This window comes from Pelodiscus sinensis, chromosome 31 (assembly GCF_052426305.1).
Source record: "Pelodiscus sinensis isolate ZL-2025 chromosome 31, ASM5242630v1, whole genome shotgun sequence".
In the NCBI taxonomy this organism is placed as follows: domain Eukaryota; kingdom Metazoa; phylum Chordata; order Testudines; family Trionychidae; genus Pelodiscus; species Pelodiscus sinensis.
Genome location: NC_143082.1, coordinates 409,482 through 422,859, shown reverse-complemented (window position 1 = coordinate 422,859; position 13,378 = coordinate 409,482). Strand labels below are relative to the sequence as shown.

At 44.0% G+C, this 13,378-nt stretch overlaps 1 protein-coding gene and 1 long non-coding RNA gene across 2 annotated transcripts in view; both read right to left on the bottom strand.

Moving 5' to 3' along the window:
* The window catches only part of PBX4 (PBX homeobox 4), a 34,465-nt gene that overhangs the window by 3,138 nt on the left and 17,949 nt on the right, over nt 1-13,378 (bottom strand). Inside the window, exons 3-8 of the mRNA XM_075902472.2 lie at nt 10,075-10,316; nt 9,508-9,698; nt 8,535-8,670; nt 8,070-8,226; nt 5,936-6,042; nt 5,718-5,804 (exon numbers count right to left, since the gene is read on the bottom strand). Of these exons, the coding sequence (XP_075758587.1) occupies nt 5,718-5,804; nt 5,936-6,042; nt 8,070-8,226; nt 8,535-8,670; nt 9,508-9,698; nt 10,075-10,316 (920 nt within the window). The remainder of the gene's footprint in view (nt 1-5,717; nt 5,805-5,935; nt 6,043-8,069; nt 8,227-8,534; nt 8,671-9,507; nt 9,699-10,074; nt 10,317-13,378) is intronic.
* Nucleotides 800-5,711, bottom strand: LOC142818970 (uncharacterized). Its single transcript, XR_012896669.2, has 2 exons — nt 2,271-5,711; nt 800-1,329 (listed from the first exon to the last, which is right to left on the bottom strand). It is a non-coding gene; the product is annotated as an uncharacterized LOC142818970 (long non-coding RNA).

Below are 13,378 nucleotides of genomic sequence, written 5' to 3'. Positions count from 1 at the left end.
GCTGTTGTGATTCAAGTAGCCAGCGCAATTAGTACCCTTTTGCTACGGAGGGCAGTGACTCTGGGCAATGTGGATGACATAGTGGAGGGTTCTCTAACTGTGGTGGAGCAATAGATGGAATGCACATCCCCATCTTGTCACCAGACCATCTTGCAAAGGAGTACTTCTCAATGCTGCCGTAGGATCTGGTGAATCATGAGGATCATTTCACCGACATCAACATGAGATTGCTGAGAAAGGTGCATGAGGCGTGCATTTTTAGGTGCTCCTGCCTGTTCAGCAAGCTAGAAGCTGGAACTTTCTCCCCCTTCCCCCCAGCCAAACTGGAAAATTACAATCAGACACTGAAATGCCAGCAGTGATCTTTGGGGACTCAGACGACCCCTTGCTCCCATGGCTCATGAAACTGTACACGGGAAGTCTGGACCTCAGCAAGGAGCAGTTCAATTACAGTCTGAGCAAGTGCATAGCGGTGGTAGAATGTGCTTTTGGACGCAGTCTGTTAACTAGCTTAGACCTCAGCAAAAGCAACATTTCCATTGTGGCAGCAGCCTGCTGTGTGCGCCATATCTGAGACAGCAAGGGGGAAATGTATCTTCTGGATGGAATGCTGAGGCATAGCACCTAGCCAGGGATTTTTAGTAGCTAGACACCAGAGCACAACGAGAGGCAGCACTAATCAGAGATGCTTTAAAAAACAGTTTTACGAATGGCCAGTTTTGCTCTCAACAAAGTGCCCCTGTACTTGCCTGTAGCCCTCCCTCACTCCTTCAATAGAAGCAATAAAGAGACTGTTGCTCACAAATCATGCTTTTTTATTAAGGGAACACAGAGCAGTGATGGAAAAGGAGTCCAAGACGGGAGCTTGGGGGGACGGAAGGGTGAACACAAAGCTTTTTGGTTCATAATGCTTGCTGGGTGTGGAGAGGGAGGCTGCCTTTAACTCTTTGCACTCCCACTCTTCAATGTATTCTAGGGCCCCTGGAAGAGGCAGCTATAGAACGTGGGGAGAAGGGAATGTTGGTCCACAAGGGCCGAAGGGGGGGTGCCTATCCAAGAAAGAGTCCTGGAGCACTGCCATGCGGTACATCACATCCACCATGGACACCACTCTCTCTTGGCGCTTCACTTCCCATTCCCTGCACGCTCCACACGCATCTCCTCCAGCAGCGTATTCCCCCACTTGCTTATTGTGCTACCCGTGAATGATGGTGGACTGCATCTGCTCCTTGAACATCCCTTCCCTCATCCATTTTTGCATGTGAATTTGTGCCAGGTGGACAACTGGAGGGGCCAGGGAAGTGCACAGCAGGCTCACTGCTGTTCCCGCTATAACAAAAAGTGAAGGGCTGACTTCAGACTTTACACTCTACAACGTTTCTCCTTTTATGTTAAAACAAAATGAAGGTCTTTCTAAAGACGACAGGGATGAGTTATGTACAAGGCCACAATTATACTTTTAGTGGTCACCTTGCACCTCAGAGTTCTTACGGGAGCAGCTGGACTCGGTTTGGTGGCAAGCATGGTAAGGGACAGGCCAGCGCACGAGCCTGCAGGCAGAAGGGAAATGGGTCCAGTTGTGGCGGCAGGGAGGGACTCACATGGCACCCGTGTTCTTGGCACACACCCCTTTTTGCCAGGACAGTACAATTTGCCTGGACCTGCTCACTCACTCCTACAGCAAGAGAGTGGTAGAAGGGCAATGGCTCAAGCCATGCTTCACTGGGGATAAGCAAACAAATTTACTGCAGAGGCATCAGCTAATAGATTCCCTTGCTTCATCCAGGTTGCCAAGCAAGTTATCAGCCCTTTCCAAATCACACAGAATGACAGGGAGCAGATGACGACGGAATGTGGCCAGAAATCTGGCTTCACGCTGTAATACTTTGTGCTGCAGTGACACCTGGTCACTTACTGCTAGCTTGGCATGGAAAGGTGTCCTTGGAGGATAGAGTAAGGTAGGTTGTCCCAGAAACCTTGTGAGAAGAATTGAATTCTTCTATGACAGCTTTATAGAGATGTGTAGGGAGGATTCCCGCTCCATCTCCAGACACATTAACAGGCTGTTCTGGGGAACCCCCGCTATGTAGGTACAGTGCCTGTCACAGATCATACCTGACAGGCTTAACCCACTTTTAGCAAGATAAAAAACGTAAACTTACCACAAGTGCCCTCCTTGGGATCAGTGCCCAACTGTGAAACCCCCTGGGAGGAAGGGATTATCTCCAAACTTATGAAAAGTTCGTGGCAACCTGGGTTGCCCCACTCACCTGCTGACCATTCTCTTATTCCTCCACCATGCTGTCCGCCATGCTCCTGCCCGAGACTGCTTGAGTGTCTTGTGAGGAATCCACAGACTGGCTAAGGAAGCTGGTCAGGTCCCCCCCACAGATCACATACAGGCGGCTACTCAGAAACGGCATGTCTACAGCGATGCTAAACACAGTCCGTTTGCCGCCTTTGTCTGCAGATACGACTTTTTTTTATTTCAAAGGTTGAAAAAGCTACTGGGGGAAGCTATTCTAGGTCTGATTTTAACAAATAGGGAGGAACTGGCTGAGAATTTGAAAGTGGAAGGCAGCTTGGGTGAAAGTGATCATGAATCAGAGTTCATGATTCTAAGAAACGGTAGAAGGGAAAACAGCAAAACTGAGACAATGGATTTCAGGAAGGCGGATTTTGGTAAACTCAGAAAGCTAGTAGGTAAGGTCCCAAGGGAAGCAAGACTGAGGAAGAACAACTGAAGAGAGTTGACAGTTTTTCAAAGAAACGTTAAGGGCTCAAAAGCAAACTATTCTGCTGCACAGGAAAGACAGAAAGTATGTCAAAAGACTGCCTTGGCTTAACCAGGAGATCCTGCACGATCTAAAAATCGAAAAGGAGTCTCATAAAAATGGAAAATAGGTCAAATTACAAAGGATGGATATAAGCAAACACCACACGTATGCAGGGGCAAGATTAGAAAGACAGGCACAAAACAAGCTCAATCAAGCTAGAGACAAAGGGTAACAGGATGACATTCTATAAAAATATTAGAAGCAAGAGGAAGATCCAAGGACAGGGTAGGCCCATTGCTCAGTGAGGAGAGAGAAACAATAATAGAAATCTTGGAAATTACAGAGGTGCTTATTGATTTCTTTGTTTCAGTCTTCTCCAAGAAGTCTGATGAAGGGATGCCTAATATAGTGATTTCTAGTGGAAATGCAGTAGGTTTAGAAGATAAAATATAAAGAACAAGTTAAAAATAACTTAGAAAAGTTAGATGTCTGCAAGTCACCAAGGCCTGATGGAATGCATCCTAGAATACTCAAGGAGCTGATAGAGGAGGTATCTGAGCCGTTAGCTAGCATCTTTGAAAAATCATGGAAGACCAGAGAGATTCCAGAAGACTGGAAAAGGGCAAATATAGTGCCCATCTATAAAAAGGAAAATAAGAACAACCCAAGAAACTACAGACCAGTCAATTTAACTTTTGTGCCAGGAAAGATAATGAAGCAAGTAATTAAGGAATTCATCTGCAAACATCTGGAAGAAAATAAGGTGATAGGTAATAGTCAGCATGGATTTGTACAGAATAAATCATGTCAAACCAATCTGATAGCATTCTTTGATAGGACAAGTTTTGTGGATAAAGGAGAAGCGGTGGACATGGTATACCCACACTTTAGTAAGGCATTTGATACGGTCTCACATGACCTTCTTATCAATAAACTAGGCAAATACAACTTAGATGGTGCTACTATGAGGTGGGCACATAACCGGTTGGATAACTGCTCTCAGAGAGTAGTTATTGACAGTTCACAATCATGCTGGTGGAAGGGCATAACAAGCAGGGTTCCACAGGGGTCTGTTTTGGGACCGGTTCTGTTCAATATCTTCATCAACTATTTAGATGATGGCATAGAAAGTACACTCATTAAGTTTGCAGATGATACCAAGCTGGGAGGGGTTGCAAGTGCTTTTGAGAATAGGGTCATAATTCAAAATGATCTGGACAAACTGGAGAAATGGTCTCAGGTAAATAGGATAAAGTTTAATAAGGAAAATGCAAATTACTCTACTTAGGAAGGAACAATCTGTTTCACACATACAGAATGGGAAGCGACTGAATAGGAGGGAGTACTGCAGAAAGGGAGCTGGGGTCACAATGGACCACAAGCTAAATAGGAGTCAAAAGTGTGACACTTGCAAAAAAAAGCAAACATAATTCTGGGATGCATTAACAGGAGTGTTGTGAGCAAGACACGAGAAGTCACTCTTCTGATAAGGCCTCAATTGGAGTAGTGTGTCCAGTTCTGGGCACCACATTTCAAGAAAGATGTGGAGAAATTGGAGAAGGTCCAGAGAAAAGCAACAAGAATGATTAAAGGTCTAGAGAACATAACCTGTGAAGGAAAACTGAAAGAGTTGGGCTTGTTTAGTTTGAAAAGGAGAAGACAGAGGGAACAGGATAGTGGTTTTCAAGTATCTAAAAGGGTGTCACAAGGAAGAGGGAGAAAAATTGTTTTCCTTGGCCTCTAAGGACAGGACAAGAAGCACTGGGCTTAAACTGCAGCAAGGGAGGTTTGGGTTGGACATTAGGAAAAGCTTCCTGCCTGTCAGAGTGGTTAAACATTGGAATAAATTGCCTAGGGAGATTGTGGAATCTCCATTTCTTGAGATATTAAGAGCAGATTAGATAGACCTCTATCAGGGATGGTCTAGGTGGAGCTTGGTCCTGCTGTGAGGGCAGGGGACTGGACTCCATGATCTCTTAAGGTTCCTTCCAGTTCCAGTGTTCTAAGATTCCATGATTCCTCAGCTCCTTTGTTTTCACGCACCACTGCTAGGCATCCCTGGCATATCCTCTCTCCTCCATGCCCTTTGCAATCTCGGCATAAATATCAGCTTCTCTTTTGCTGGTTCATAGTTCTGCAAGAACAGATTCTTCTCCCCATACAGCATGCTCCTTGCAAGTGCTCATTTGTGACCCTGGAACTCATGGAGCTCATGGAACTTGAATTCATACAACTCAAGGTTGGGTGTGCTACCTGCACACCCATGCTGCCACACAGGAAATTAATTCAAAATTTCCTGGGCTCTGCCTGTTCACCTGGAGAGCAGTAGCGTTGAAAGCCATGGCGAGACTGGTCATCACTGGGCACCGTGGGACACCATCTGGAGGCCAAGAATGTCGACTTTCACAATGCTGCATCTGTACTACCAGAAAGTTAACCATGCAAGATCCAATTTAGTGGTTAATTCTTGTGAAAGGGGGAGTACCGAAATTGACTTTTAATGGCCCTGGAAGTTGACGGAACAGCCTTGGTAGCGTGGACTCTGTTTAGAAAAATCAATCAAATGCTGCTAATTCCCAGTGTAGACAGGCCTGAGAGTAGAGCAGGAGTAGCAAAACATAAGACTGGCCATACTAGGTCAGACCAAAGGTCCATGTAGCTCAGTATCCTGTCTTCCAATAGTGGTCAATGCCAGGTGCCTCCAGAGGGAATGAAAAGAACAGGGAATCATCAAGTGATCCATCCAGTCACCCACCCATTCCAGCCTCTGACGAACAGAGGCTAGGAACACCATTACATTCTGGAATTCATCATTTTACAAACAGCAATATACAACTATGTTAAGATACAGAGAGTTTGTGTGCAATATGAGAGATGTATTCTTTCTAGTTTATACTAAAAAATTCACTCATCTACTGTAAGTGAAATCAAGCTCCTTACATCAATGCGCTGCGTTGTATACAAAGGATTCCCCACAATGGTGTCATATCTTCCTGTCTGGTGTATGACATGATGTAAAGAATCCATCTAAAACAAAAATCATATGGGATTGGATTAACAAGGGAAATAGTCTGCATCCATACAGGAGGGAAGAACCGTATCAAATGAGACATTTAGCTTTGTCAACAAGCTATGTGCCAGTTCTCCCACATGCCTACCTGTGACTGCACATTGGCTCCCACTGGGGAGTTCTGATAGGAAGTCAGTGACTGCAAGTTTATAAATGAATCTCCAGAATTTGTCATCTTAAAAGAGCCAGAGGAACCTGAGGGGAAGGGGCGGGGGGAGAAAAAAAAACAAACAACTTTAGCCAAATAATAATTTGGCTCTTTCAAAAGCAAAAATATTAAATTATCTTAAATTTGAAGGAAAACAAACGACCCTATCCTTGCAAAACAGGCAACTTTCAAACACCCTGGGCAATTATATGCCTTGAGAAAGCAAATACAGGTGAAATGAGAAAAACTGCTATAATTACTGTCTTTACCAGCGAAAGACAAGCCATCTGGTCCATGATACGTACTTCCCCGTTTGGGAAGTATTCAGGGTACACCTTTATAATGAAACCATGACCAAGATTACTAAAACATGGACTGCACCTGAGATTTTCAGAAGTATTAGGCTCTAAAGATGCAGAAAGGTGCCTGTTGGCATTTTCAGAAGCATTCAGGTGCCAAATTCACCAATGAAATCAATGGGTGGTCAGCATCAGAATGTTTCTGAAAATCCCAATAGGGCAATTATTTGCATTTTTGGATACCTAAATCATTTTCAATCTCACATTCAAATTAAGTTAATTTGCATTCAAAACAAGAGTCCAATTACCGTGAAGAGAGATTAAAAGGCCAAAACCTTGGGTCCAGCTAAGCAGCAGTCAGTGCAAGATCCAAGTTTAGGGGTAAGAGATAGAAAGGTGGTTTTATGCACATTTCTGCTCTCCAAACCTGAGACTGAGCTTCAAATGCACTTACTTCTAACTTTAACCACACATCCTCAGTGCAGACTCAGCCACCGAACCCAGGTGGGCAGAGCTACACCATATTCAGCCCTCCCACCAGAAATTAGTCAGGGGGGAACAGACCTACAAAAGGCAGGCCAGAGAACTCAGTTGAAAGACAGTCACCAGAGGAGCCAGATACCTCCTGCAAGCTCCCGAGCTGGGAGGCAACTGCAGATCCTGAGGGAGACAAGGAATGGCCAGGATTGCAAAGGCCACTTATAGACCGGAGTACAGAGGAACTACAAGCACTAGCTGAGGCCTTCAACAACCAGGATGACCCTCTATGGAGCCAGGTATGGCCTGAGGGGGAGCGAGGAAGTGGCCCAAGAATAGAGAACACCTGTCTGCAACGCTGCAGTCAGGACCACTCTGCCACTGCTAGGGCCCTGGGCTGGGACAAAGCAGAGTGGGTGGGCCTGCATCCCCCCTTCTCCTCAGCAAGAAACCTGCACTTGTTGGCCCTTCACCAGAGCTAGGAATCCTGACTGTTTTGCTGCTCAGCCTGGGTACAGGCCTGAGCCACAGCCTGTCTGCTGCCCAGCTCAGCCCAGGGATGGGGCTCTGTAATGGGGTTTGTTTGATCACAGATACAAGCTCACATGCATCCCCAGTCACCTGGGGAGTTCTCACATCAAGAGATATGTCTCTGGGAGGGATAAGTGAGGGAGGCTGGTCACCCACAGACCAGGAAGAGCCACTCCAATGGACTACATCCCCTAAGAATCATTCTGCCAGCTAGGGATTGCCGACATGCAAGCCATCGTGTCCCCTCCTCCCCTGTGGCTTTATGCCTCCTCAGAATTCCATGTGGGCAGCTTCCTGTAGAAAAAAGTAAAAGACCAAGGGATTTGGTCCCACAGATATAACACTGATGGGAAGAGGGATCCAGGTGTGTGTCAGTGCTTAATTTGGCCCAGGGCTGAGCCAGCATCTCTAGGCTGGCAGTTCACAGCCCTGGCACCTATTTGCTTGCTGCATCTATTATGAATGATGTGAAAAACCCAAGCAAACAAAAAAAAACTTGTGAGCCCTGTTATTAAGCTCTGGATACAACCCTTCATAAAACACACCTCTCATGGAAGTGTGACAGCCCAGCAAAGGGCATATTTCCATGTAGAGAGGAAAGCAGTAATGTCTTTGTTTTTAAATCACCCAGTTAAGGTGATTTTTTTCCTTTAACAATCTTCAGTAGACACATGAATGTGCACTGGCTCTGGACTAGAGAGACTTCTCAAGCAGGGACACAAGAAATACTTATTTTACAGACAGCTTTTCTTTACTGGGGTTCTTACCAGAATTTGGTGTCGATGGAGAGTTTGCCTGGTTACCCTGGGCCACCACATTTGTAGCGTCCACTGCTGTTTTTGCAGCATAAATGTTAGCCTCTTCCTGGAACTTCCCCATATTTTTTTTGTACCGGATTCTTTTGTTACCAAACCAGTTAGAGACCTAGAAAGACAGTCCTGTCAGTACCCGAGCACATTATCTTTGTTTTCTAGTAGTTATTGAGGTTGCTACCAGACGTAGCTCTTAAACTAAATGGAAAAAAAAAAAAAAAACTTAGAGGTGGTGTGGCAAATTTTTCCATCTAATAAAATCTAGAATTATAAAAGCCTCTTTTCATAATGAGCCATGAGAGTATAATTGCAAGTGTCCTAGTGACAGAGGACTATTGGTATTTTGCAAAAGCCACACAAAATTTTAAAAATAAAAAAGCATCTTTACAATTACAGCAATTTGGGTAAAGCACTGTATACCTGTGAGACTGTAATGCCACCCTTCTTTGCTAGCTCTTCTTTGGCTTCTTCACTGGGGTAAGGGTTACTCAGGTGGGAATAAAAATATTCATTCAGTACTTCTGTTGCCTGTTTGCTGAAGTTACGCCGTTTACGCCTATAAATACACAATAGTTATTCTTTCTGCTAAACATAATGGCCATACTGGATCAGATCAAAGGTCCATCTAGCCCAGTATCCTGTCTACCAACAGTTGCCCATGCCAGGTGCCCCAAGACGGAGTAAACACATCAGGTAATCAACACATGATCCCTCTCCTGCCATCCATTTCCAGCCTCAGACAAACAGAGGCTAGGGACATCATTCCTACCCATCCTGAACCTAACCTCCATGAATTTATCAAGCTCTTTTTTGAACTCTGTTCTAGTCCTAGTCTTCACAATATTCTCTGGCAAGAAGTTCCACAAGTTGACTGTGCGCTGTGTGAAGAAAAACTTTTGTTTGTTTTAAACCCATCATATATTAACTTCATTTGATGACCCCTAGTGCTTATATTATGGGAACAAGTAAAAAATCTTTTCCTTATCACTTTTCCACACTAGTCATGATTTTATAGACCTCAATCATATCCCCCCTTAGTCTCCTCTTTTCTAAGCTGAAAAGTCCCAGTCTTTTTAATCTCTCTTCATATGGGACCTGTTTGTTGCCCTATGTTTGTTGCCCTATGTTAAAGTACTTATCACAAATCTCTCATCTCTGAAATCTACTCTATATTGTTTCAGCAAATACACAAGACAGACTTAATTGCTATTGAAATTCTATATTAACAAAGCATACGTCATGCACATGACATGTGGTGTATATTTAAATATATTTATACTAGTTTAAGGTTGTAAATGCAGGACTTGCAACTTATAATTACTGTCATCGAGACACATCACAAAACCTAGTTCAAGCCAATAGCTATTGCCATTGGGTCATGCTTTTTTATTACCTTGCATCAAGAAATCGTGAGCGCAGAATCATCACTGCTTCACACGTGCTCTGTTTCAGTTGCATCTGGATAGTGCTGAATTTGCCATGGATTATGTTCACCATGCGCTCAATTTCTTTGGGTGAAATTGGCCTTGTTCTACTCTGTTCTCTGAGAAGGTTCATAACGTGGGTGGTGAACTCACTGCAAGCCTAAAAATAAATCAGATTGACAAACACAATAAAGTACCCCCAAAGTTCAGTTTAATTTCCCCAATAAGCAAATAAATCCAGGATATTTTATTTCACATTTAGCTTTACTCCTCTATTTGCTCTTAAAATACTGCAACAAGTAAAATCTTTCAGTTAGTTTAGACATCAATCTAGGCAAGTTAATGAATGTCAAAAGTCCTTTCATTTTAGCCTTAATCTAACATAGCAAGCTGAAGATTTTTTAATTGAATTTGCCATCCTTGCATTCACATTAATAGATTATACTCCCTGTTCTGCACTTACAACCAACAGCAAAGGAAAAATGGTTATATTTTTTAATTGAGATGATAAAAACTCTTCCATGCAGAAAGATCACCTGTTCATATTTCTCTAGCTCAGAGTGGTATATCTGTCGGATCTGTGACAGCTTGGCCCTGTAGTCAGAGTGTTCAATGCTATTGTCATTTGGACAGCCACCTGATGTTGCTGCTACAGCCGTAGGTCCTCCTCTTCCTCTCTTCTCGGGCCCGGAGACACCCTCTGCCAGCAACATGTTATCTAGTCTCATTAGTTGAGCATCGGGGGGATCTTCCTCCTGAATACCGCGAATACTTAACACTAGATAAATATAAACAAGGATCAAAAAGTTATTTCTGAAGTAGGGTAAAAAGCTTTAATTCTGATGATTTATTTAAATTATTTTCACAGATTTTAACAGTCACATCTTCAAGTACAAGGAAAAAGGGGGCAGTTAATGAAACTGAATCGCAACAAATTCAAAACTCACAAGATGCTATTGAGACCAAGAATTAACCAAAATTCAAAGAGTGTACATTTATATGTATAACAAGAAAATAGAGTTAAACTAATTAACATTAAAAAGATTTTGGAAGGGAATGAAAGCCTCATGTGTCAGGTCTTGGGGCTAATCTCTAACTATTAAAGGTTAGGATATCAAGAACAGATAACTCCCATATTGGCTCATGCAGGGCTTCACCATCTTCAGAAGCATCAGGGGCTGGCTATTGCTGGAGACAGTTCCAGTCCAGGATCCTGATTCAGTATGGTGTAGTGGCAGAAACTGCAAGGAAGTGGAGCGATGCAGCAACCTCGGGTTTGCTGCACCATCTCCTCCCAGGCCAGCCCAGTCACTCCACTTCCATATGACTACCACTACCATGGAGAATGCAGGGGGAGCCCAACACTTGCCACCAGCCCCAGCCACCTAGGGCACCACAGGCTAATATGGGCATGGGGGACCGTACTGTCCATAGGACAGTGGGGTGGCTACTGCAATGTCCCCCAAAGTGCAAGATGGTTCAGGCCAACTGTCCCAAGCCCATGAATAGGATGGCTGGGATGGCTCTGCACTAGGGATGTAAAGGGGTAACTGGTTACCTGATAAGCATTGCCTTACTAGCATGCTTACCAGGATAACCAGTTAACTGGCCCCCGCCGGCCTGGCTTAGCCGCAGTGAGCTCAAGGTGGGGGACGGCAGCTCCAGTGGCCTCCCACCTGCTAAGCAGCACGCTGGTTACTGGTTAACATTTTAAATGGGATTTTACATCCGTACTCTGCACACACCTCCCCCTGGCCACAGGGACGTACCAGCAGCAGTGTGGAGATAACAGCCAGAAACTGCTCTAGCCCCACTGTCCTGCTGGGCCCACCAGGGGAAGGAGAGAAATCACCTGGGGGTGGCAGGTGGAGTCGGGGACAGGGGTAGTACATACAACCCCAAGAAGCCTCCCATCGTTAGAGCCCTGCCAGAGAGGGATGCCCAGTGACCTATTAGGAGGGTTTAAGGATTGGCTCTGGTCTTAAGTCTCAGGAGGGTGGCCATGTTAGTCCGTATCTGCAAAAGCAACAAGGAGTCCCGTGGCACCTTAGAAACTAGCAGATTTATTAGGGCACAGGATTTTGTGGGTAAAACTGACTTCGCCAAATGAATTGGAGTGGAAGTTACAGAGGCAGGAGGATATATAAGGAAGAAGTTGATTGTGTTGTTAAAGCTAATCAAAGTCAGTGTGAAGTGGGTCATTCACAGAATTTGGTGTGGAAATGTGAATATTCAGAAAGGGGAATTTGCCTTTGTAATGCATTAACCAGTTAAGATCCTTTCAATCTTAATTCAACACTATCAATTTAGGATTGAATAAGTACAGTGACATTAATATACACTGATGATAAAATACAGAAATATACATAAAATCAAGGTTAGCTTACAATTAGAAATCCATAAGCCAACATTCGCAATTCTGAAAACACACACAAAAATTAGTCTAACTCTTGTTGCCACAATATTTTAGAGATCATATACAAATTATAAGACATGCAGACAGTAAGACGAGACTATACAATCTTACTCTAAAATGCCAATGTAGTCAAATTGTTCTCCCTCAATCCATTCTTTCTGCCTTTGCCAGAAAATAAACATAGTCCAAAGGCATGCACACAGGACTAGGGTGTCAACACAAAACGACTTTACTCCATAAAGCTTGTTCCACATAACCGCACTGGCTTTACTCAAAAATAGTTCTATTTTACCAGCTAAACACTCCCTCAGTTGCTTAACTTTTAAAAAGTTACATGTCTCCAGCAAAAGAAAATCAACTATCTTCCAACAGCTGGAAGTAATCCTGAATTCCTTTCATATCCCCTAGAGAAAACAGTTCTTAATTTTTGCATCTTATATGTACTAGGGATGTAAGCAACTAGTCGACTGTCTGATAAACGAAAGCTTATTAGATAGCAGACTAGCCCCTCGACTAGTCACTCCCCCCCCCCCTAGTTGCCTCTATTAGAGGCAGCGGGGGGTGGGGGGGAAGAGAGCAGGAGCTGGCTTAAAAGCCAGTTCCCCCTAGCACCATCTCCACAGGGGGCAAGGGAGTAGCAGGGACCAGGCTCAAGTTGGGGCTCAGCTGATTCCTGGCTCATGCCCAGTCCCAGACGCTGCGACTCTGCTTTTTAAATGTATTAAGGAGCTTGCTGGCTCTTAAATCAGAAGTGCAGCCAGGAGGGCACAACTCAAGCCGGGCCAGCTGATTCCCAGCTGAGGCTGGGTACCCCTTGCTGCATTTTAGCCTTTTAAATGTATTAAGAGCCTCCAGACTCTTAATATATTTAAAAGGCTAAAGTGCAGCAGGGGGGACTCAGCGTGAGGCGGGAATCAGCTGGCCCAACTCACGCCAGGTCAGTTCTTAATACATTTCAAAGGCAGCAGGGTTAACGCACAGGGCTGGGAGCTAACCTTGCTGAGGCTTCCCTGCTTATTGTCTAATTGACTAGTTGATGGAAAATCCATCAACTTGTAGATTAGTTAATTAACTTATATTTAACATCCCTAATATGTACTACATCTTTTGCAAGAAAGCAAGAGCATCTCTAACAGACCAATATGGATTACAGGTATATCATTTTATGTACAGTATTCCTCTACTATATGTTCAGTTTTAGACAGCATACTTACTGAAGTATTTCAGACAAAATCTTGAGCAACAGCCTGGCATTACCTCCAGAGAATAGGCAAAAAGTTCTCCCCTTTTAAATGGTATTAAAATGCATGATGCATAGTGAAACACAATGCATGTAGGAAATATTGCCTTGCCTCCTATAGCTAACAGCCCCATGGTCCTTAACTTTGTTTTACTCTCTAACTTTCCAATCAATAATTCTTCCC